This window comes from Carex rostrata, chromosome 7, assembly GCF_964058835.1.
Source record: "Carex rostrata chromosome 7, lpCarRost1.2, whole genome shotgun sequence".
Classification (NCBI taxonomy): Eukaryota; Viridiplantae; Streptophyta; class Magnoliopsida; order Poales; family Cyperaceae; genus Carex; species Carex rostrata.
The window spans coordinates 1,792,818-1,816,624 of record NC_135924.1 but is presented as its reverse complement, the minus strand read 5'-3'; the positions used below and the strand labels follow the sequence as shown (position 1 = coordinate 1,816,624).

At 36.1% G+C, this 23,807-nt stretch overlaps 3 protein-coding genes across 5 annotated transcripts in view; 2 read left to right on the top strand and 1 right to left on the bottom strand.

Moving 5' to 3' along the window:
* Positions 1-23,807, top strand: part of LOC144557203 (disease resistance protein RPP13-like) — a 187,614-nt gene that overhangs the window by 109,852 nt on the left and 53,955 nt on the right. The window lies entirely within an intron of this gene.
* Positions 6,853-9,595, top strand: LOC144557215 (coniferyl alcohol acyltransferase-like). The gene is made up of 3 exons (XM_078305754.1): positions 6,853-7,152; positions 7,687-7,890; positions 8,597-9,595. Exons 1-3 carry the CDS (start codon positions 6,910-6,912, stop codon positions 9,548-9,550), a joined length of 1,401 nt encoding a protein of 466 aa, XP_078161880.1. The 5' UTR covers positions 6,853-6,909; the 3' UTR covers positions 9,551-9,595.
* On the bottom strand, positions 15,876-20,747 carry LOC144556569 (uncharacterized). Its single transcript, XM_078304957.1, has 3 exons — positions 18,302-20,747; positions 16,639-16,936; positions 15,876-16,026 (listed from the first exon to the last, which is right to left on the bottom strand). The coding sequence occupies exons 1-3, from the start codon at positions 20,745-20,747 to the stop codon at positions 15,876-15,878; spliced, it is 2,895 nt and encodes a 964-aa protein (XP_078161083.1).

Sequence of the window (23,807 nt, the reverse complement as noted above, 5' to 3'; positions counted from 1 at the left end):
GAGATGTTTTTTTTGTGTTTTTCTGACAATTAATTTCTTTTCTTTTTCTGATTATTTCGTAATTGCATCAATCATGTCGTGAATAATTGAAACATATTTTTGAGATGAATATGTGATCAGCTCCTTTAACTTCAATTCTTCACAAAAACTTTAAGCCGAATTTTAAACTTGTGTTTTTTTACTTCGAAAGCATTGTCCTTGACCACTAATTAAATTAAATTAAATTAATACATCCTTTCATCATTGAAATGTTTTATTTAAAGAAAAACGTACAAGCAAGCTTGGTGGGTCAACCTTAGATGCTATCACAGTATATGTCTCGCTTTCCCTTCAACCACACTTAATTTTATAGCATTATTTAATCTTGCAAGGTCAAGTCTCTGACTCTGATTAAAATGTGGCTACAGCATGGCTAGTACGCTCTTTATTATAAGACAGCAAAAGAATTAAGGACAAATTAAATAAAAGAACACCCACAAAACTATACTAGAACATATAAAATATAAATATGTAGAGTAATTATTGTATATACACTGGACCAAACAAATAAAGTCAGCAACAAATAGAAGGAATTTTTTTTTTTTAGAAGAAGTTAGAAGTCATACAAACTATTTAATATTCGTAATTAAGGAATTTTCAGCAAATTTTGAACATATTATATTTCACACCGAGAACATCTACATTTTTCAATAGACTCGAAGTTAATTCTCCACGTCTTAAACGAGAGCCGACACATCAAAAATAAGGAAAATTGAGCTAAACATGACTTTTTAATTATTATTTTTTTTTCATTTTTTTTTTTTTCCTTTGAGGGGGGTGGCAGTTGGAAAACATTCCTCAATTATATCCTAGCCAATATATGATTACTGCTCTGGTAAGCACGGAAAATAAGCACTTAGAAGGCAGTTTTCCAGTTGGCTAGTGAAACATGAGCTCAGTTCCCAACTGCAAGCATATACTGGTAAGATTTGGTGAGACAGAAATGCAAGCAGACTGTTAAGAATTTGGTGAGAACTTCCATGATATTCTGCAATTATAACTCTTAAAGAGCATCAACTTCAATAATTAATTTTTTTTATCATTTAATATTAAGCATCTTTTACAACAACAAATAAAAGCATGCATAAAATGAGCTTATTTGGTAGAAAATAAGCTTATCCAAATAACATAATCAACAAAAATTTCTACTCGAGAATCAGCGTTTGATCTAGTAACATAAATTCTTGTGGATATTAAATAGTTGGATATATTACTTGACCTCTAACATATAAAAATAAATAAAATATTCTCATACTTTGATGTATCTAAAGATATATGTAGAACATAAAAGATTTTGAGACAACCTTTTAAAAAAAAGTTTTTTGAGACATTGGATCAGCTTTCTTACTTGTAAGGGCCACTAAGGTAATAGTTTTGTAGTTAAATTATTATAGGGCTCTTCTCTTTCCTTCAATTACACAAGTAATTAAGGGTGGTTGGTACCTAATGGGCCCCTAAAAAATATTAACAAAGGGGTAGGCGGCCTAAATATTTAACATCTGGTAATTGGTCAATTATTGCCTCCTTTGCTTTTTGTAATCACATCGACCCCCATTGCTAAGTTTATTACTCTTGTATCTATATTATTAGAGAAATTTAGATATATACCTATCATAACTTTGTTAATTATATATTTTCCCATCAAAAGTTAAAAATTAGTTATTTTCCCATCTAAACTTACATAATTTGTAAATATCCACATTACTTGCTTTAATTAACTAAAAACACATATTAATATTAATAAAAAAAATATAATGCCAGTTTTACCCATGTGCACGCGCTCCCCTTCCTTTCTCCTCTTCTTCACATCCCGTCGCACCCAGTCGCACCTTTACATCTCTATTTTTATATCTTATAATACATAATACCTTAGTTATTATTGCATGCATCACTATTATTGTTTTGCAGCGCATGCATTTCATTCATTTAATTACAAAAACAAATACAAACAATAAATTTCCAAATCTTAATGTTCAATGCATTATACATTGGTCCTAAGTTTTGCATGAAAATATATATTTCAGAATAGTGATCTCCTAATTCAAGAGAGCATGGGAAAACATGATATAAGGTAAAAAAATAAAGAGAAGCGATACGATCGAATGTTTTCTGCTGTGGAGAACTTGACCCTCTTTTGGGTCATAGAAATAACAACTGCAACCAAACCAGTTGCAAATCTTCATTGATGATTCATCGGATAGGTATTTCACGGTAGCGGCATGGGCATATGGGCCGTGTATTGCGGCAATACCATTTCCTCAGACCAGTGATTAGTATCGAAGCATGTTTCATGTCGGGATGATACCAGGGTCAGTTGCTAATGACATGTGCGTACGATGCCGATCTATCTCCCATGACCCACGTCTCGGATGTGATGAGTCTACCGATCAATGTGTGCATCGGTTGTGTTCTCAACATGTATTCCAGAATCTCTTCAAGCATGCAAGGCGGATATGAATGTAAGGTCGGAGACTCGGACATCAGGCTCATCTAGAAATCATTGATAGGAATGCAGTAGGTAATGCATGATTTAATTATTTACATATACTAATTTTATTTATTCTCTCTTGAACAAATTCTCATTTATTTATACACTTGTAATGTAGATGAAGCAGCAAGAAAAGTAGAAACATGATCATCTTTGACCATCTTCCTCAAGACGATCTTCTTAAAATAGACGCCAACGTTGATGTTTTTTTTATTTTATGTTGTTGTAATTTTAATTTGTAGTGACAATTTTGGTTTTTATTTTTTATTTTATGTTTTTTTTCAATTTTAATTTATGACATCAACTATTAGTTATTTAGTTAATTCTCATTTTACCACATATTCATATATTCAAACAATTATCAAATAAAACTTCACATAACTAATCAAACAATTAAAATATCTAAAAACAATTAAAACATCTAAAAAATAATTAATAAATCTAATAAGTTTTATATTAAAATATAACTTTTATAATATATTAATAGAAAAAAAAAACGTCATGATGAAATTTAGATTAAAATATTACTTAATTTATATTTATGTATTCAAATTAACATTTCCAACCGTAAATTTTTCTAATATTTTCATATAAAAAATAAAACAGTGAAACCAATTTTAACATTTATAATATTTTAATGTTTTTTTAACCATTTATAATATTTTAATGTTTTTTTAACCGTTTGCTGGTTCTGCGGGATAATTCAATAAAATGAATCATGCATTTCAATAATCTAGCGAAAATATTATTTCTGAAAATTCACCAAAACACATGTTATTTTATTTAATTTAGTTTTTTTTTTAATGTTATTCATAAAAAATGTCGGGATCGTTTCCATGTCTAGCACACATTTTGAATCTGACCCGATAAGATAAGCATCCTTTCATCTCTGGTCCCGACAAATCAGAAGTACTGCTTCGGCCAAATCATATAAACTAATTGCCTGTATATTATTTTGTCTTCCTTATGTTAATAAATATATCAAGAATTAGTTCATATATATAATACATCTTAATTAATATTAATTACCGTTTACTGAACTTCTACTCGTGCTAACTTTCAAACGTAATCCAAAAAATCAAAATTTAATTAATTAGGTCAGGTCGGATCATATCGGTATCCAACTAAAATCAAGACGGGTCAAAAATTTCTGAAGAAGCCGGATAAGAATTGGGTCGAAATTTGACGTCTTAATTAATTAAGAGTTTGATTGTTTTTTTTTCTTTGATAAAAGGCAGTATATGCCCATTTCATTTGCATGAAATCATCAAGTTTAATTACAAGTACTCATGTTCACATATCGTGCTACTACATAGATATACCCAATTGCAAAACAGAACAAAATATACAAGCTCTACGCTTAATGCTCCACCAACACACAGTAATTGCAATGTATTTCCTAAAACTAAGCCACTAAAAGGGCTAAGGTAAGTACGAGATCCAACAATGGGATCAATACAAATGGTGTGTGGCTTCATCTTTTATGAAGCTGGAAATCCACAAAGCCACCTGGGACACCTGCTGCACCTTGATATGGTACCACCTGGTTGCCGTCTGGGTTCCAAACACGCAGCGGAATGGCATGGATATCCCCAGAGAGCCATGCTGCAGCCGCCTCCTTTGTCCTCTTATCCATGTTACTTTTTACCTGCCCAGTATTCAATGACAGAAATTATTAGCAAGATTATATTTCGAATATATTTGATTGTAACAGTATTGATTAGTTCGTTTCGGTGTTTCCATAGCGTCCAACAGTAAGCACTAAAAACTACCAAAAATCCTTGTTGCTGAGTATAAGAAAGTGTATTTGAAAAAAAGAAAATATCAGAACATGTGGTCCACTCTAAGAAGAAGTTTTGACTCTGTCCAAGCCAGAACCAAATGTGTTGTGTCTGTTGACAATGGAGGAAGAGGTGATTAGTAGTTTCATATAAGGGGCAAAATTGGCATTGCATATTACCATTCCATCCTCTCCTACTTAAGTTAGGTTTAGTAAGAATCCTATTGTTTAGAAGTAGCCAAACAAAAATTCTAATCTTTGGGGTTATAAACATGGACCATATTATAGCATGTTTATTATCATTTAACACTCTAAAATTTAATATTTTGTATATAGACCTACATGTAAGTTTTCCTGAAGTTTCCCATCGCCAAGCTATTTTATCATGTTGGTGCATAAAACTAGAAGTACTTATAAGATATAATATCTGTTGCCATTCTTCAACTAGGATACTAGACAGACATCTAATAAAACGTATACTATGACCTTGAGAAACTACAATTGAAGTAAGTAGAATATGTTTGTTAGAGCATATATCATATAACTGTAGGAATCTAGTTGACAATGCACAATTATCATGCCAAATAGCGTGCTAGAATTCTAATTCAGAATCAATACCTGGTGTATATACTACACTCATGTGTCCTAAGGAGTTAAGTTTACAAATGGTAGTCCAAAAGGGCGAAAAAGGGATATTTTCATCCGAATAGTAATTATGTTGTATGACAGTCTTCCACAATACTGAATACTCATTATTATGAAATTTTCACCACCATTTCAATAATAATGAAATATTCATTTCGTGAAGATTAAGGATGCTTAAACCTCCATTTTCTTTTGCTAAGCAAGCTTTTGACCATTTAAGTAATGTATATTTTTTCATAGAAGGACCAGCTTCTTGCCACAAAAATCTATTTCTTATAGTATCTAATCTTCTAATTACTGTTTTAGGAGCTCTATAAATAGATAGAGTGTATAAAGGTATTGAAGAGAGCACCAAATTTAAAAGTGTAAGTCTACCTCCTAATGAGAATAATTGACATTTCCAATCTTGTAATCTTTTTTCTACTTTATCTAATAAAAATTGCCAATCGTCAACAGATAGTTTTTATCTTTCAAAGGCAGCCCTAAGTAATGGAGAGGGAATTGACCTACTTTACATTTGAAAGTATTAGCAAACTCTTCTCCATTGTTAAGAATGTGATAAAGTTATGTTTTACTTAAATTCATTTTAATGCCTGATAGTGCTTCAAAATACATCACTCCCACCAAGCTGATTCTACATTAATATGTGACGCTTGCAAAAATAAAATGGTGTCATCTGCATAATGACAGTTAGTTATTGCTCTACCATCTAAACACTATGGACCTAATCCTAAAATGTTGTTTTGTTGTCTACCTTTATGAAAAAATGTACATAGTGTATCGGATGCTAATATGAAAAGAAAAGAGGACAGAGGGTCCCCTCTCTTACAATAAAAGTATGGAACTCTCCATTATAATTAAGGAAAGATTGAGAGCTATATAACAATTCTTTGATCCATCTACACCATTTATGTCCAAACCCCTACTCGATAATATTTCCAAAATATAATCCCAGTGAATTTTATCATAAGCTTTCTAGAAATTTACTTTTATAACTACACCAGGTTCCTTCTTATTTTTACAAGAATTGATAAGTTCTTAACTAAGAATAACATTATCTATAATATATCTATTTTTAATGAATGCGGATTAACTAACATCAATAATAGAAGACATAATAGGGTCTAATCAATTAGAATCTTAAAACTACAATTCACTAAGCTAATAGGTCAAAATTTGCTAATGAGATGAGCATCTTTCTTCATGTCACCTACATGAGTAGTGTTTTGACCTTCTATATCTAAAGAATTGATTCTATTTTTCTTATTTCTATGTGATGCAATAACATGACAAAATTTCGTATTATGATCTCCAGCTTCTAACCACTGTTGTTTTGATCTATTTTTCCAATAGATTTCCTCTTCTAAATACACTGAATCTAATTGAGATTTAAGTTCCCTATTTTCTTGTAAAAGTTCTAACTCATGTAATTCCGTAATCAATTTCTGTTTAGCCATTTTCTTTTCCCCATAGAAGTTCCTAGCCCATCCTCTTTTTTTTTTTTCTCAAAAATTTAAGCTTAGCATTTCAGCTTCTACTTAAGAGTTTGATTGTGACAATCTATGGTTTGAGATGTAAAGTGGGAGACTTACAGGGCAAAATATGCAAAGTTCTCAAACAACCTGTAATAGTGTATCTGTATAGTGTATAGATGAAAGTAATTTCTAAGATAGTCAATGTATACACTGTATCTGTAATAGTGTATAGATGAAAGTAATTTCTAAGATAGTGTATCTGTAATAGTGTATGCACTGTATCTGTAATAGTCAATGTATACACTCTATCTGTAATAGTGTATAGATGAAGTAATTTCTAAGATAATTTTTCTGCTCACCTGACCTCTTCTCCCTCCTATAAAACCTCCACGTTATATCAAACACATCTCAACCTTGCTCAAAGGTAACACCACCATCACCCACACACACAATACAAAACATACACAAAGCAAAATTCTAAGATGAGGGCAGAGGCAAAGGGATATGATGTCACGATAAAATCGACTGAGACTGTGGCAGCCACGGTGCCAGTGCAGGAGCACAGGCTACCTCAGTCGAACTTTGATCTTCTCCTCCCGCCCATTGACGTTGGTGTTTTCTTCTGCTTCCAAAAACCTTCACCAATCTCTGACAGTAATGCTGCTTCTGTGGGGCCCACTACCTTTCCAGCCATGGTTGCAACCCTCAAAGTGGCTCTGGCAAAGGTCATATCTCAACATGAGTGTGCAATTTATGTACTTCAAAAATTAGGGATTAACATGGCCTACAGTTCTTTGAAAGTTTCATGGTAATGAAATGGGCATTTGCCTTTTTTTTTTTTTTTTTTTAAAAAAAAAAACATGGCCTACAGTTATGCGCATACATTTAATTGACAAAAAGCTAAGGTGACATTGTATTGTAGGTTTAGAAATTTAGGTGATAGAAGTTCATGCATGTACAATAGTTCGTTTTTCTGAGACTTGGTTGGATCTGGATTAGAGAAAGACAACTGATCATGTTTCTTAAGGTTTTTAAAATTTGGAGGGGTTGAATGACGTAGACTAGGTTCTTACTTTTCAAATGAGATATAGCAAGAGAACAGGTACAAATATAATTTAAAGTACATGTAAACTTAGATTTGGCATACAGCATATATAGTAGGAAGCAGTGAAGCATCAAGACTTCAAACACGTAATAGATAATTAAACGGATATGCAGCTATATATCTATTAATGGTAACATATACATATACACTGTAGGTCTTGGTAACATATTACCCTCTAGCTGGTGAGGTGGTGACTGACTCTGCTGGTGAGCCAGAAATAGTGTGCAACAACAGAGCTGTCGATCTGACAGTGGCTTATGCTGATGTGGAGTTGAGGGAGCTCAATTTGTACGACCCAGATGATAGCGTGGAGGCTAAACTTGTGCCTAAGAAAAAGAATGGCATCGTCTGCATTCAGGTTTGTTATTTTTATGAAGATACTACATAAATGATCACATATTACCCCATAATTTACAGTTTACTAGTGGAGAATGTACAATTAGTGTCGCCTCATTAGTATCGGACGTATTAAAAATGCGATACTAATACTATTAGTGTCGGTCAAAATAAATAGCCGACACTAAAAGTACGTATTAGCGTCGACTGTTTATAAAAAGCTAATACTAAAGTATTAGTGTCAGCTGTTAATAAACAACCTATAAACAGCCGACACTAATTGTTAGTTATTAGTATCGGCTGTTTACATATAACCGACACTAATACTTTAGTATCGGCTTTTTATAAAAAAACCAACATTAATTATTAGTTATTAGTATCGGCGCTTTATAAATAGCCGATACTAAAGTATTAGTGTGGGTTATATGTAAATAGCCGATACTAATAAGAAACAACCATAGTTTATATCCGATTCTTGCTAGGTTTTTCGATGAACTCTAACCAGCCGCGCTGAGCTCTCTCTCCACTCATATCTCTCTACACAAAACATCGTATTTTCTTCATTTTCTGAATGATAAGTGCAAATAAGAATAAATCCAACCATAAGACAATAATGGAATTCATGGTATTAAATTTTCATTATCCATATTTCTTAGTCACTTGATCATCATCATCAACACTGTAATCATTATTTTTTTTATTTTTCAATTTTACCATTATTAATGCAGGTCACTGAGTTGAGGTGTGGTGGCGTGGTGGTCGGATGCATGTTTGATCACCGTGTTGCAGATGCCTACTCATTTAACATGTTCATGTCAGCCTGGGCTGATACTGCACTTGGCCAACCTATTAGCCGCATGCCTTCCTTTTGTCGGTCTCTCCTCTCTTCTCGGTCCCTCTTCCCTTCAAACCCTCTTGATCCCTTTATTGACCGACTTTTTACCCCTCTTTCACTTTGCCCCCCACCAAACCCACTAATAACCTTCTCTGCACCTGTCAATCGCATTTATTACGTCTCGGCCACTGACATTGCCAGGCTCCAACAAATAGCCGGCAATAGCCATAGCAAATTGGTTTGTTTCACTGCCTTTCTCTGGCAAATTTTGGCCAGATCAGCCAATCAGGGTGAAAAGTCGTGCTCAATAGGAATGGTCGTGGATGGCCGCTCGCGCATGAAAAATGTTCATGGTGAAAAGTTTATGGAGAGTTACTTTGGCAATGTGCTATCTATACCATATGGGAATTTACACGTGAAAACCTTGCTTGATATGAAACTCACTGAGGTGGCAGAGGAAGTGCATGAATGGCTATCACTAGCTGCAACAGAAAAACACTTCCTTGGGCTACTGGATTGGGTGGAGGCCCACCGTCCAGAGCCAACAGCAGCAAGAATATACCTCGGAGACAGCAACGAAGAGGATAAGTCTGTTTCTTGTGTAGTGTCATCAGGGAGAGGGTTTCCTGATATCGATTTCGGTTGGGGTAAGGCAACATTTGGCTCGTACCATTTTCCTTGGGGAGGAAAGGCTGGATACCTGATGCCGATTCCGCAGCCGACTGGGGATTGGGTTGTCTATGCACATGCAGCGCCTAGTATTGTCGCAGTGATGGAGGAAGATCCAACTATCTTCCGTAAACTGACGATGGAGTACTTTCTCGGTGCGGAGAAGTCGGTGAAATGATGTGGTGCCTCTTGCGATGCATTACTGTAGTGATTCCTTTTTTTTATTGGTGTTGAAAATAAAGAAGAAAAATAAACAGTAACTTAGACTCTCATGGCTGAAGTCTATACAGGATTTGAACCATAGTAGGAATTATCGGTATCGAGATCAGGATCAGGATCAAAAAATTGATAAAAAAATAGGAAAAAATAGGAAAAAATTGATAAAAAAAATAATTTGTCAATAATATATGTTTAGATAAATGATTACAATCAAATAATCCACTAATACAACATAATACAATCATTAAAACTATAAACACACTCTTTCACTGTCATAAACTATGTCGTGCTGGCTGAATCACTTCATCGTCATTTCTATTATGATAAAAATGAAAATATTGTTGTCCAGAACAAAAAAAGAAGACATTGTAGAACAAAATGAAATATTATTAACATCTTTAATTATGAGTTTATATTTCGCTATTTCAGCATAGTTGATACTTGATACTCTATTTGAACCATAAAGACATATATATACAAAAATGAAAAATAAAACAGATATTCAACATGCTCACGAATCTCCAATTGCAAACAGAAACGCATCAACAAAGCTGTAGTTCTCCTTGGAGATTCCACGCCAAGTTGATTTTGCTGTCGGGCGAAAACAATGGACCGGACCAACATTAGCTGGACATAGGGGTGCAAACGGGTTGGATATTATCCGACCGTATCCGAAAATTTAATATGGATATCTGATATCCGAATATCAGTGAGGATACGGATACGGATATGCACTACTACAGAATAAGTGATTATACACGGACATAAACAAGCGAGCTACACGGATTTCCCGCCGCGTAGGCTGTAACGGTTTAGAAATCCTTGTATATATACACACGGATATTTACCGCGTACAATTACTGAATAGCTAAACGGATTATTACATACACAGCCGTTTACAAATACTTGACACTGGCGCTCTCCATAACCGAGCTTCACGGATTATTACATAAAAAACCGTGTACAATTATATTTCTACACGGTTATTTATCTAAATATCCGTGTAGCTCTCTTATTTTTTAATTTTGTTTAATATTGAAATATCTTTCTACACGGATGTATAAATAAATATCCGTGTAGCTCTCTTATTTTTTAATATTTTTTTAATATTGAAAGATCTTTCTACACGGATGTATAATTAAATATCCGTGTAGCTCTCTTACTTTTTAATATTTTTTTAATATATAATTTTATGTATTAATTTTCTGCTTTATTTTTTTAATGTGGAAACACCTTTCTACACGGATGTATAATAAATATCCGTGTACCTCTCTTTTTTTAAATATTTTTTTAATATTGAATGATCTTTCTACACGGATGTATAATTAAATATCCGTGTAGCTCTCTTATTTTTTAATATTTTTTTAATGTATAATTTTATGTATTTATTCTCTTCTTTATTTTTTTATTGTGGAAACACCTTTCTACACGGATGTATAATTAAATATCCGTGTACCTCTCTTATTTTTTAATATTTTTTAATATTGAATGACCTTTCTACACGGATGTATAATTAAATATCCGTGTAGCTCTATTATTTTTTAATATTTTTTTAATATATAATTGTATGTATTAATTTTCTTCTTTATTTTTTTAATTTGGAAAAAGCTTTCTACACGGATAAATTTTAAAATGTCCGTGTATAATTGAACTACTGTTTTTCAAAAATTTTTGCTTTTTTTGGCTAGCCTCCAGTTTTTCCAGCCATTTAAAATCAGATCAATTCCAGAATAGAGAATTTCCAAAATAAGAATACCAAAACCCCTAAATTTTCGAAATTTCCAAATTATATCAAAAATTAATCCAAAATTCATGTACACTGAATTATACAAAAATCATACAAATCCATATTCTGGTTTACAAAATTGTTTTATAAAAAAATCTGCCCACATACATCTAAACTGATCTAACTGCTCCTTGGAGTAACTCTTTGACTCTGGTGAATACTACAAAAAATTCAAAACATGCAAGTTACAAAAATATGGCAACTACATCTCTGTTTTGCTTTATAGAAATAAATTATTGCAATTATAACAATGCAACTAATAAAACAAGTTTAGAGGAAATCAATATTAATTGTATGGACAAGTCAAGGCAAAACATATGAATTACATACCGGATATGATGGCCATTGGAATTGTATGCGCTCAACAAAGTGAAACATAAAAATCATCATGTAATAACCGCATTCCCAACCGCCAATCTGTTGTGGGCACTGAAATTTACATTCAGCAGCCTATGTCAGAATGACAATAAATTTTTGAACCCAAAAATATGAAATTATAAAATTATAGTGTGCTCACCTCCTTCCAGAGCCCATTCATTTTATTTCTGCTCTTACCCGTGCTCTGCACTCCACCCTCTTTAAGATATTGCCGAAAAGCCCTTACAAAATTGAGTGACTGTAATTAGCAATTCCACAATTATAAAAAAAAAAAATCAAACCAAGTGATATTTAGATAACTTACTTAATTATAACAGGCATGACTCTCTTGGACTGCTGAGTGGTGATGGATTTGTCGGGCCGGCTTGAATCCATGACATAAATCGTATTTTCAAGTGGCACAATCACCAACAAACACCAGTGGGAGCTGTGGGGGGAGAAGAATTGTAGTACTTTAGCATAAAATTAGTGACATATATATTTCAGCATGTAATGGTGACACAAGTGTTTGCTATGGTTCATTGTGTAATTGTTTAACTGAAAATATAAACAATTAAGGGTTACAAGTAACCTACCTTTGGTGGTATGGCAGGAGAAGAAATTTCTTTTGATCCTCACGAGCATGATGCATCGCTTTACGCAAGTAATCGACACAATCATCCTCATACCATTCCAACATGTTTCCATTAATTCTGCTGGGGTCCAAAAGTGCACACAAGTTCACCTTACCTTTCGATGCGGTCTCACGGCATTTCTGGACTAGGAACCTGAAAAATCATCATTTTACATTAGAGTATATATTTGAGTGCTATACACATGATATAAATAATTGATTGGTCACTAACATGAGGAAAACGGTGATGACTCCCACATCGAGCCATTTATCGCTTGACGAGGCGCCCTGTAGAAAGTCGTTGAATTTTGTGAAAGGCAGCACGACCTCCCTGCCATCGTGTAGAAACATACCGGGAGGGACACTGAAGGTAACAGCCGCCATGTCCTTGGGTGCCTTGATCAAGTGGGCGTGGAGAGTCTTCAACTGACCAGGCAAACGGCTAACCTCTTCTGCTGTGAGCCCCATACGGTCTAGTGGCGCATCCACTGGCGCATCCACTGGCGCATCAGGCACTTCTGGCGCAACAGACACCAAGGCTAATTCCATGTCCCGTACCGGTGACAACGCTTCATCCTCACTGATTGTTTCACCTCTTCGTGTCTGTATCAAATTTTGTATATGTCTTTTTCAAGTATTTGAAAAGAATGATTTGAATAAGATATCCTATTGTATTTGGAGTTTACGTACATTGTCCAAAAAAATTTGATTTTTCGGCCATTGGACTGTCGAATAGCGGGCATCATCAAGCACCACCATTTCCTCGACAGGGACAGGAAGAGGTATTCTCACAGCCCAATCCTGCGTGATCTTCTCAATCGCTACGCGGAGATAGTTGGGCCTCAACTGATCACCGGTTGCAGGAGGATATACAATGCCCTTAGCAATGGTCAGAGGACTAGTACCGAAATACATGACGAGGTCGCATGCTGTGGCCTCCTGCAATAATTATCAGCAATTAGTTGTCTTTAGAATGAAATAATATTGTCTAGCGAATTAACCGCGAGAATCAACAATACCTTTCGATTATGAACAAGTAGTGGTTACCTTTAGATTGTCCAAGCCGCCTATCACTTCGGTCCCGGATGCCTGACTGCTTCGCCGAACTCCCGGAGAAACGGGAGGTCGGTCCTCGGATGGCTGCCTAATTTGGTGCATTTGGTTCACCATCCTTGATTCCAGCTCAGCCAGCTTCTGGTTGTACTCCATTGAAAGCTCCTCGCGTACCTCCTGGCGCACCTGTGCCAACCTTGATTCCATCTCGTCTTTGTTGACCTTGGCACGAGGTCTTCTCCGGGGTTTTGCTCCATTGAATTCCTCCTTCCAGCCCGTGTAGACCCCTCTGCCCCTAACTCGACCGGTGTGTTCTGGATTCGGGAGCGCCAAGGACAAGGAATCTTCTTGTCTTGCGACAGTCCGGGTACCAGAAACGACCTCCTCCTCCACCTCCAACTGTTAATTAAAAAATTGGTTATAACAAAACACTAAGTAATGTACACAGAGTTATGATTTTGTTTGAATGACACAGTTATAACAAAAGGCTCTTACCATTTTATGAGCAACGGGCTCCACGTCTTTTGGGAGTACTATCCGCCCCTCAACGGTTATCTCAGATCTTCCCATGAGCCAATCTTGGCCCCTAGGATTTTTGATCTTAACCACGGGTGAGTCAGACTGTTGGTTTTGCGAAAGAATTGTAGCCCATTCTTTCGACTTACCCTCGTAACCACCCGACCCTAATTTGTGCGGGTACTTGTTCATTTTGGCTATCTTCCTGCCCTTCTCACTTTTTTTCTTCGAACATATCAAAGTAAATCCATTACTTAAGGAAGATGAGTATAGATTGAGAAAGAATAAAAACTAAGAGCATCTCCAATCCAGCAATTGAAATTAATTGCTAAATTAGCAATTATGAAATTAATTCCAACAATTGCTAAATAAGCAATAGCCGTACAACCCAGCAATTACAGAAACAATTGACACATCAGCATAAGCAATCCATAAGCAATCACTGTTGGAGATGCTCTAATGAGTTACCTAAATTTACATACCTTGAATTCTTCTGTTTTCTTCAAAGCTTGGAACTCCTCCCACACCTCTTGTGTCAGCCAAGGATACACTGGCAACGGATCTTTCCCTTGATCCATGTAAACTGTTTTCAACCTGCTCTTGAATTGCTTCCAAGCTTCATTCATTATCTTCAAAGACACTCCCTTTATCTTGTCTTTTAGGTCGTCCACGATGTTCCACTGGTCCTGATTGATAACGAAACTACTGCATGTAAGTTCATCTACTCCAAAAAAAAAAATGAATTGTTAGGTACTTTACCTTCACAATGTTCCACCATTGGTCCTTGTCCTTATTTTGATCAAACTGATCCCAGCGCTCAACCAGGATAGATGCATGTTTCTTCACCGTGGTGGCGCAAAAATTTGAGTACTTTGCCCGATTATCACCCTTCGCACAGCCGTTCTTGTGGAATTCGATTGGCAATATTTCCTTCTTCTCAGTGATCTTCTTGCACATTGTCGGACCTCTTTTCCTTTTTTCAGGCCGAGCCTGCGAGACCTCTTCTCCCATGACAGCTACATTCTCTCCTTCTACATTATCCATCACAGCTACGTTCTCAACATTATCCTCACCTGAATGTGTCATCGTTCTTTCTACAATCTACCGAGCGAGCGAGAGGAGCTTAGAGGTTCACCAACTACAGGAGGACAGAGCGAAACACCAACAGTGGCAGCACCAAGAGAGAGGAACCACGGAAAGAGAGAGGAGGAGACGCGTGGGTTTAGGGTTTAGAGGAGACGAAGGGATTTTGAAAAGAAAGTGACCATGGCCGACCCAGCGCGCATTTTATTTCGCGCAAATCATTTATACACGGATATTTAATTAAACATCCGTCAAGGAAGACATTTCTAGACGGTTATTTCATTAATAATCCGTGTATAAATTATATGCGTTCGCGGAAACAAATTCGCGCCTTGGGAAGTTCGAAATGTAAAGACATATTTTTATGTTTTTTTATATTTTTAAACTTAATTTGCATCTAAACTCAAATATTTATAAATAATAAAATTTCAGAGTTTGAAGCGACGTCGTTCCGACTTCCATTAGATAATTATTTAAAAAGCACATTTTCAGTTTAAATGACAAATCTTTTAACTTTCTACACGGATGTTTAAGTAAAAAACCGTTTAGAAATGATAGAGAATGTCTCCACGGATATTTCATTAAACGTCCGTGTGCAAATATTTATTAATTTAAAATTCTTAGAAGACGAAACGGCTCTTCAAAATTCTATATAAAACTAGTACGATCAATATATTTATATAAATTTTATTTGCAAGTAGAAATGGCCGAAGTCCCTCCGGCCGGCAGTGCTCACCCCTCAAATGTGCCGTGGCCATTGCCCTCCGGCTACATCCTGCCCGAAGAGGTTGGTGTTAATTTCGAACTCCCCCCCGGTTTCGAAGTCCCTCCCGGCTATCTCAGGCCTCCTCCCAACTACAGGAGGACATGGCCGTGGCCGCCTTCAAATGTGCCACGCCGAAGTCCAAGGGGGCACCCACCACCAAAGCCGTACATAAGGAGGGGCGATCGCTGGATCAGGGCAAAAAGCCCCTGGATTAGGAGGAGGACGGGGTTGCGCCAGGGCCTTTATGAAGGCATGTTTCATTAATTTAGCTAGCTTTTTTTGTTTTCTTCTTCTGTATCTTGTTTAATCAGTTTTTTTTTGTGTTATATGATGTATTAGCCAGGATCCTTTTTGATGTAATATATTTTGTTTAATTTAATCAACATTTTGTTTTCTATAAATTTTTCTTTTTTGTTAAATAAATGATGCTATCTAAATAATTAATAATGTTAATATGTTATAGATATAAATTAACGTGTTAAATTAATAATCTCATATTTATATTAATATTTAAGTAAATATTAATAAAATGTAAACAGACAAAATATAAACAATTAAAATATAGACAAATGAAATATAAATTATTTAATATTAAAAATAAAAATAATCTATTTCTTGGTTTTTTTTGAAGATTCATCTTTTTTGTCTTCACTGCTTTCTTGATCTTCACCATTTTTTTTCTGCTTCTTCCTCGCCCTTCTCTTCTCCTCGTCTTCCTCTTCTCCTTCCTCCTCATCATCTTCTCCAGCAGCCTCTTCCTCTTCCTCCTCTTCCTCCTCTTCCTCTCCCTCCTCTTCTTCTTCATCGTCGTCTTCGTCATCATCTTCTTCTTCTTGGTCATCGTTCTCGCACCCAGGGCAGATCCATGAATTGTATCTCGGATCTCTGCTGCCTTGGTAAGTATCTGAGCAGACGCATAACGGGTGGTATGAGTCTTGACAGTGGTTGCAATGGAACAACCACTCATATTTTCCGACCTCTTGGCATACTGTGCACTGTATGCCTCCAGTGGGTGAGTCGTTTTGTGAGTCGTCTGAGTCTGAACCTTCAGTTTGCTGGAAGAACTCACTCTCAGAACTATTTGAATCGTTAGAGTTTGAGTAGTCACTGTTATTTTGTGAGTCATCGGATGAGTAGGGATCCATTTTTACTGGGAACAAATTAAAGAAGTAAGTTCAAAAGAATTGTACAATTCAGATTGTTTTGTAATGGAGTTTCTCGGATTATATAGAATTATGAAGTTGTTTTGATCGTCTTCTCAGATAATTAAATAGAAAGGCAACTATTCGAATTCCGCGCTTCAAAATAAATGCAACATTTTACAGGATTCATGCATAACGGACGTCTTAATTAAAATACCTATTTCTACACGGACGTTTGATTAAACGTCCGTGTACGATTCGTTCTAATGGTTTTGGTCAATAAATATGGCTCTGATTACTAAAGGGTTAGGGAATGAATATGGTGCCCTTTCAATTTTCTTTTATTTAATAATCGTAAGTTCCAACGATGCAAAAGCCTGATCATAATTAATACATGTAAAAGAGTAAAAAATCATGAAGGCTCGAATGGAACAAATGATGCTATGTAAATAATTAATTTATAGATATAACTTAGCAGTACAAAATGATGTTATATTTAATTATAAAATAGAAAAAAATTTAGGAAATTAAAAACCTGTATACACAATGTAGGGCTAAAAGTCCGTGTGGAATACCTTTCTACACGGATTTTTAGTTAAAAGTCCGTGTGAAAAACCTTTCTACACGGATTTTTAGTTAAAAGTCCGTGTGAAAAACCTTTCTACCCGGAGTTTTAATTAAAAATCCGTTTAGAATGGTTTTCCACACTTAATTAAAAGTCCGTGTGGAAAACCTTTCTAAACGGATTTTTTTTGGTACTTACATAAATATTGAGTTTGGAGCGTTGTTTCCTTTTCCAGTTTAAATAATAAATGTAAAAACTTAAGAATAAATGCAAAATGGCTGCGAACATTTAGAAAGGTTTTTAAACATTTTAAAATATGCAAAAAAAGAAATACAGAGCTAAAAGAGAGCTACACGGACATTTAACTACATGTCCGTGTAGAAAAGCAATTAGTCATTAAAATAATATTAATAAATAAAAAATAATAACAGAGCTAAACGGGAATAAATAAACAAATAAAAGGAATAAATATTATCGGTTTACAGTCATCCAAAGATCTCATCAGTAATGCAAATAAACTATGCTTATCTATTCGAGTCATTAATACATATTATACAAATTAATGAGAAACAAATTAATATTCAGAGATAGATTATAGAACTAACCTTAAGTGATCTTATGGTTTGACTCTTCGTTCGGCTATTCATCTCTGAAATATTATAAAAGAAATAAATATTATAAATTGTGTTTTTTCTAGAATATAAATATGAAATTGTTCACTGTTAAACGAAATAAATATTACATTGGTTTTTTTTTTTCCTTTTTCTTTTTTTTTCTACTGTTTGAACATTTTCCCATAGTCCTTCACTGTGGTCAGATCTCATGTAATTTGCTTCGTCTTGTTCTTCAGTAGTTGTTGCTATCTCAGCTTGCACATCGGCACAAAATGGAGGTATCTCATCGAACTGGTCGTACTCTTCTTCGTCGATTACGTTTTCTATCCCAACAATCCTTCTTTTTCTGGGTAAGACGATGCTCCACCTAGCATCACTCGGGTCAGTGACATAAAAGACTTGGGTTGCTTGCTTGGCGAGTATGAACGGATCATCAACATACCCGACTTTGTTAAAATCTACCACTGTGAACCCGTCGTTATCAACTTTAACACCACGGTCTTCGACCCATTGACACCGAAACAAGGGAATGCTGAGGTGAGCATTGTAAACGAGCTCCCAAATTTCTTCAATAACACCGTAATATGACTTTGATGCCATTACAGGCCGGGCATCCCCTGATCTACTGAATTCTTGAGACGTCGCCACCAACGTCACCCCACTATTTTGCATGGTGCTCTTATCACTTTGTAATTTAGTGTAAAATGTATATCCGTTAATCTCGTATCCTTGGAATGTTCTAACAACCATTTGGGGTCCTTGGCCCAGCAATCTAACCGTTTCACTTACGGGCGACATTTCGGAGTGTGACTTCACTCTTTCTTTCAGCCATCCTATGAAACAACGGTTATGCTCATCAGTAATCCACTTCTGACTTCTCGTGTAGTTCTGTTGTCGAAGGATTGCCATGTGCTCATCTATATAGGGAGTGACATCTGCCATGTGCTGTAGTACGATAAAATGTGCCTTTAACAGTTTATCTCTATCAGCAACTATGGCTTTCAACCCAATAGTCCCTACTCCCTGGAGCCTTCCCTCGTATCGAGATTTTGGAACGCCAATAGGACCAACACCGGTCATGTAGTTGGTGCAAAACTCAATCACCTCTTCCGTGGAATATCCTTCTACGATGCTACCTTCGGGCCGATGTCGGCTCCTTACGTAACTTTTCAAAATACCCATGAATCTCTCGAATGGATACATATACCGCAGGAACACGGGACCACAAATCTTAATTTCCCTCACCAGGTGAACAACAAGGTGAACCATAACATCGAAAAAAGATGGCGAAAAATACATCTCAAGATGGCAGAGAGTAACGACGACCTCCTTTTGCAGAGCGTCCAATTTTAGCGGGTCTATCACTTTGGAATTAATTGCATTGAAGAAAAAACAAAGTTTCGTGATGGCTTGTCGAACGGGCTTTGGTAAAATTCCCCGGATTGCAACAGGAATCATATGTGTCATTAAAACATGACAGTCGTGGGATTTCGGACCAATCAATTTCATGTCCTTCATCGACACAAGCTTCTTAATATTCGAAGAATACCCTAATGGGACTTTAATACTATGAAGGCATTTACAGAAGCTTGTTTTCTCGGTCTTCGACATTGTGCACATTGCGGGAGGTAGGTATGCCTTTTGCTTCCCTTTATCCTGCGGTGCAAGCTTGGGTCGTATTTTCATTTCCACCATGTCTTTTCGAGCATTGATACCGTCTTTAGTCTTCCCCGGAATATTCAACAATGTGCCGATCAGACTGTCGCATACATTTTTCTCAATATGCATGACATCTAGGCAGTGTCTCACTTCTAAATATTCCCAGTACGGTAGCTCCCAAAATATGGACTTCTTTTTCCAAATATTTTTCGGTGGTGCTTTGGCACATTTTCCGAAAACAACTTTAAGATTTTTAACCAGCAGGAAGACACCCTTCCCGTCTAACGGACGACGTGCCACTCCAAGCTCAGTGTTCCCGTTGAATTCTTTCTTCTTCTTACGGTATGGGTGATTAATAGGAAGAAACCTACGGTGCCCCATGAAAACATTCTTTTTACAATTTTTCAACCTCAGCACTTGCGTGTCATCTTCACAGATAGGGCACGCTTTTGCTCCTTTAGTACTATAGCCCGATAAATTTCCGTACGCGGGGAAATCGTTTATGGTGCAAAATACCATGGCCCGCAGCTCAAATTGCTCTTTGCCGTACGCATCCCACACCCGGACGCCATCCCTCCACAATTTTTGGAGGTCCTCAATTAATGGTGCGAGATATACATCTATGTCATTTCCGGGTTGTCTGGGTCCTTGGATTAGTAATGACATCATTATATACCTGCGTTTCATGCACAACCAAGGAGGAAGATTGTAGATGCATATAAGAATTGGCCAAGTACTGTGCCGACTGCTCATGCTTCCAAACGGACTCATTCCGTCTGTGCTCAACCCTAGCCTAAGGTTTCTTGATTCGCCACCAAATTCTGTGAAATCTCTATCAATGTTTCTCCACTGAGGAGAATCAGCTGGGTGTCTTAGTTTACCGTCCCTTTTGCGCTCGTCTTCATGCCAACGCAATAATTTCGCATCTTTGGGATTTGCAAATAACCGTTTGAATCTCGGTATTATCGGAAAATACCACATCGACTTAGCCGGAGCCCGACCCTTGTTTCCTTCATCGTTACCATCGTCAGTGTCCTGGTTCTTACGTCTGTACCGTGAAACACCGCATTTAGGACAAACATGCATGGCCTCGTACTCTCCATGGTACAATACACAGTCATTCGGACAAGCATGTATTTTTTCGACCTTCAAGCCCATTGGACAGATCAACTTCTTCGCCTGATATATTGTACAGGGTAACTCGTTGTTATCTGGGAGCATTTCTCGTAAGAGCTCTAATAAGGACGTGAAACTCTTGTCGCTCCAACCATTGTCTGCTTTTAAGTTCAACAATTTCAACACAGCTGATAGTTTTGAAAATTTGGTACACCCGGGATATAACGGCCTTTTGGATTCATTAGACATATACTGAAATTTTTTATAATTTTTATCACTAATTTCATCTTCCACATGCATTACGTAACATGTCTTCTAGATTTTCAATAAAATCGTATTCTGCATTTTCATCAATATTCACACAATCATCCTCGTTGTAATTAAGTTCAAGTAGATTATCAAAATTTTCGACATTCTCAAAATCATCGTTGGAATGAAGCTCAAAATTATCAACAAATTCTACATTAATATCAACACTGTCTTCCAAAACAAAATTTCTATTGGTAGCACTACATTCCCCAATTTTCTCACCATGCATAAACCAACACATATATCTCTTCTGAAATCCCCGACAAATCAAATGAGCTCTAATTTCTTCCAAGTCCCCAAATCTTTTAAAATTGCTACAATCTCTACAAGGACACAAGATGTCGTTATCCTTTGTCTTCACTCTATAACTCTCGGCACATTTTATGAACTCATCAACGCGAGCCAAATATTCTGCAGTATCACGTCGCAATTCGTACATCCAACTTCGATCCATCTGTAAATTAAATTAAAAGAATGATTCCAATTAGTCATGGTGGTCGAGCAACATACATTGTTACAAATTCTTGGCTTACAAACGGGCCGGTTTACAATCGTAACCCACTCCTTGAATATTATGCCTCATATGTGAACACATTAATTAGCGGGATTTAATTAGTGTTTAAGAAAAATTCGACAGCATTTCCCCTTAACTCCCCAAGTATGCGTAAACCACATACTCGTAGGAGCAATAAGGAGAAATGCTGACGAATTTTTCTCAAACACTAATTAAATCCCGCTAATTAATCTGTTCACATCCTAAATGAGACACAATATTCAAATAGCAGTCCCAAACGAGGGACTATCCAAAATTAATCCCTATTAGATTAATTTTGAACGGGCATGGACCTAAAAGCATCAATAGGTCGGTTATTGGACCACAATACACTAATTATTTACATTACCTTAACAGATCAAGCATGCATGCATTAATAAATAATTGACCTAAATAATCAAGCAATAATAAGTACCAGAAAATTAGCGAGAGAAAAGAGGAAGACTAACCTAGCTAGCAGGATAGAGAGGAGAAATGCAAATTAACTTCAAAGATCTCAGCTCCGGTTTGCGCAGAAATCAGACCAATTCAATACAGAGAGAGAGAGAGAAAGAGAGAGAGAGAGAGAGAGAGAGAGAGAGAGAGAGAGAGAGTATTAATTGATCAAAACGGTGCTGGAAGCCTGCTCGAAAAAGCTTTTTGTAACCCTAAACCTTTCTACACGGACATTTAGCTATAAATGTGGGTAGAAAGTCGAGAGAGCTACACGGACTTTTATATAAACAGCCGTGTAGAATTGTTTTTTACACTATTAATTAAAACAGAAAACCTTTTTTTATTATACCTTTCTACACGGCGCTTTATTAAACGTCCGTGTAGCATTGTTTTTTTTTTTTATGTTTTTCGGATAGCAAAACAAACAATTTCCAAAACAGAGGAAGACATTTAAAATCCACAATTCCAAAACATACATAGCAATTTGAACAAAAAATTCAATAACACTAATTTATACAAAAATTACAAATTCCTATTGAGCATTAATTACAAAAGTTAAATCCATATAAACTAGAAAATTCTTTTAAGGACTGGAAGCACTGAAATATGAAGGACACTCAGAATCAGATAGAGAGTCGGATGAAGTGTCGGACGAGATCGTCCGACACTTCATCGACTCCCCATCCGGCTCTGGTCCTTCATCCGACTCTTCATCCGGCTCTGAAATTATCCTCCAAAAACACTTTAGCGCACAAATCAGACTGGCTCTTCATCTGGTTTGAAGGTCCTTCTCCAACTCTTCATCCGACTCTTCAGAGCGGGTGAAGATACATATTTTAATAAAGAAATAGCTAGCTAAAACCAAAAAGTTGGATGGACCTTCAAAAAAAAGGAAAAGAGATGGACGAAGAACCTTCAGAGTCGGATTAAGAGTCGTCCGACTCTTCATTCGACTCTTCATCCGCTCTGAAGGTTCTTCATCTCACCTCTTCCCCTTTTTTGGAAAATCTTCATCCGACTATTTATTCGATTAGCTCTTTCTTTATTAAAATATGATCTTCATCCGCCTCCGAAAGTCCCAAGTGATCAGATCAGAGAGAGAGTTGATCAAATCGGCGCTGGAAGGAGAACGCCTTTTATATAACCAACTTGGTGATGGAAAAGGCGCGCCCTTTAATAACCAAAACGGCAAAACCCTAAAATAACCTTTCTACACGGCTTTTTTTATTAAACGTCCGTGTAGCTCTTTAACAGCTTTGCACACTATTAATTAAACAAAAAACCGTGTATAATTGACACCTTTCTACACAGCTTTTTATGAAACGGCCGTGTAGCTCTCACAAGCTTTCTACACTTTAATTTAAACAAACACCCGTGTACAATGCCGACCTTTCTTCACGGTTCTTTAATTAAATATCCGTGTAGCTCTCTCAAGGCTTTCTACACTGTTATTTAAATAATAATCCGTGTACATTTCCTAATAAACGTCCGTGTAGCTCTCTCACGGCTTTCTACACTGATTCTTTAGTAAACATCCGTGTAGAGATCCCACACATATTTCGGGCTTCCAAAAAATTAGAATTTCTCCACGGTTTTTAGGTAAAATTATCGAATCCGTGTACAATGTG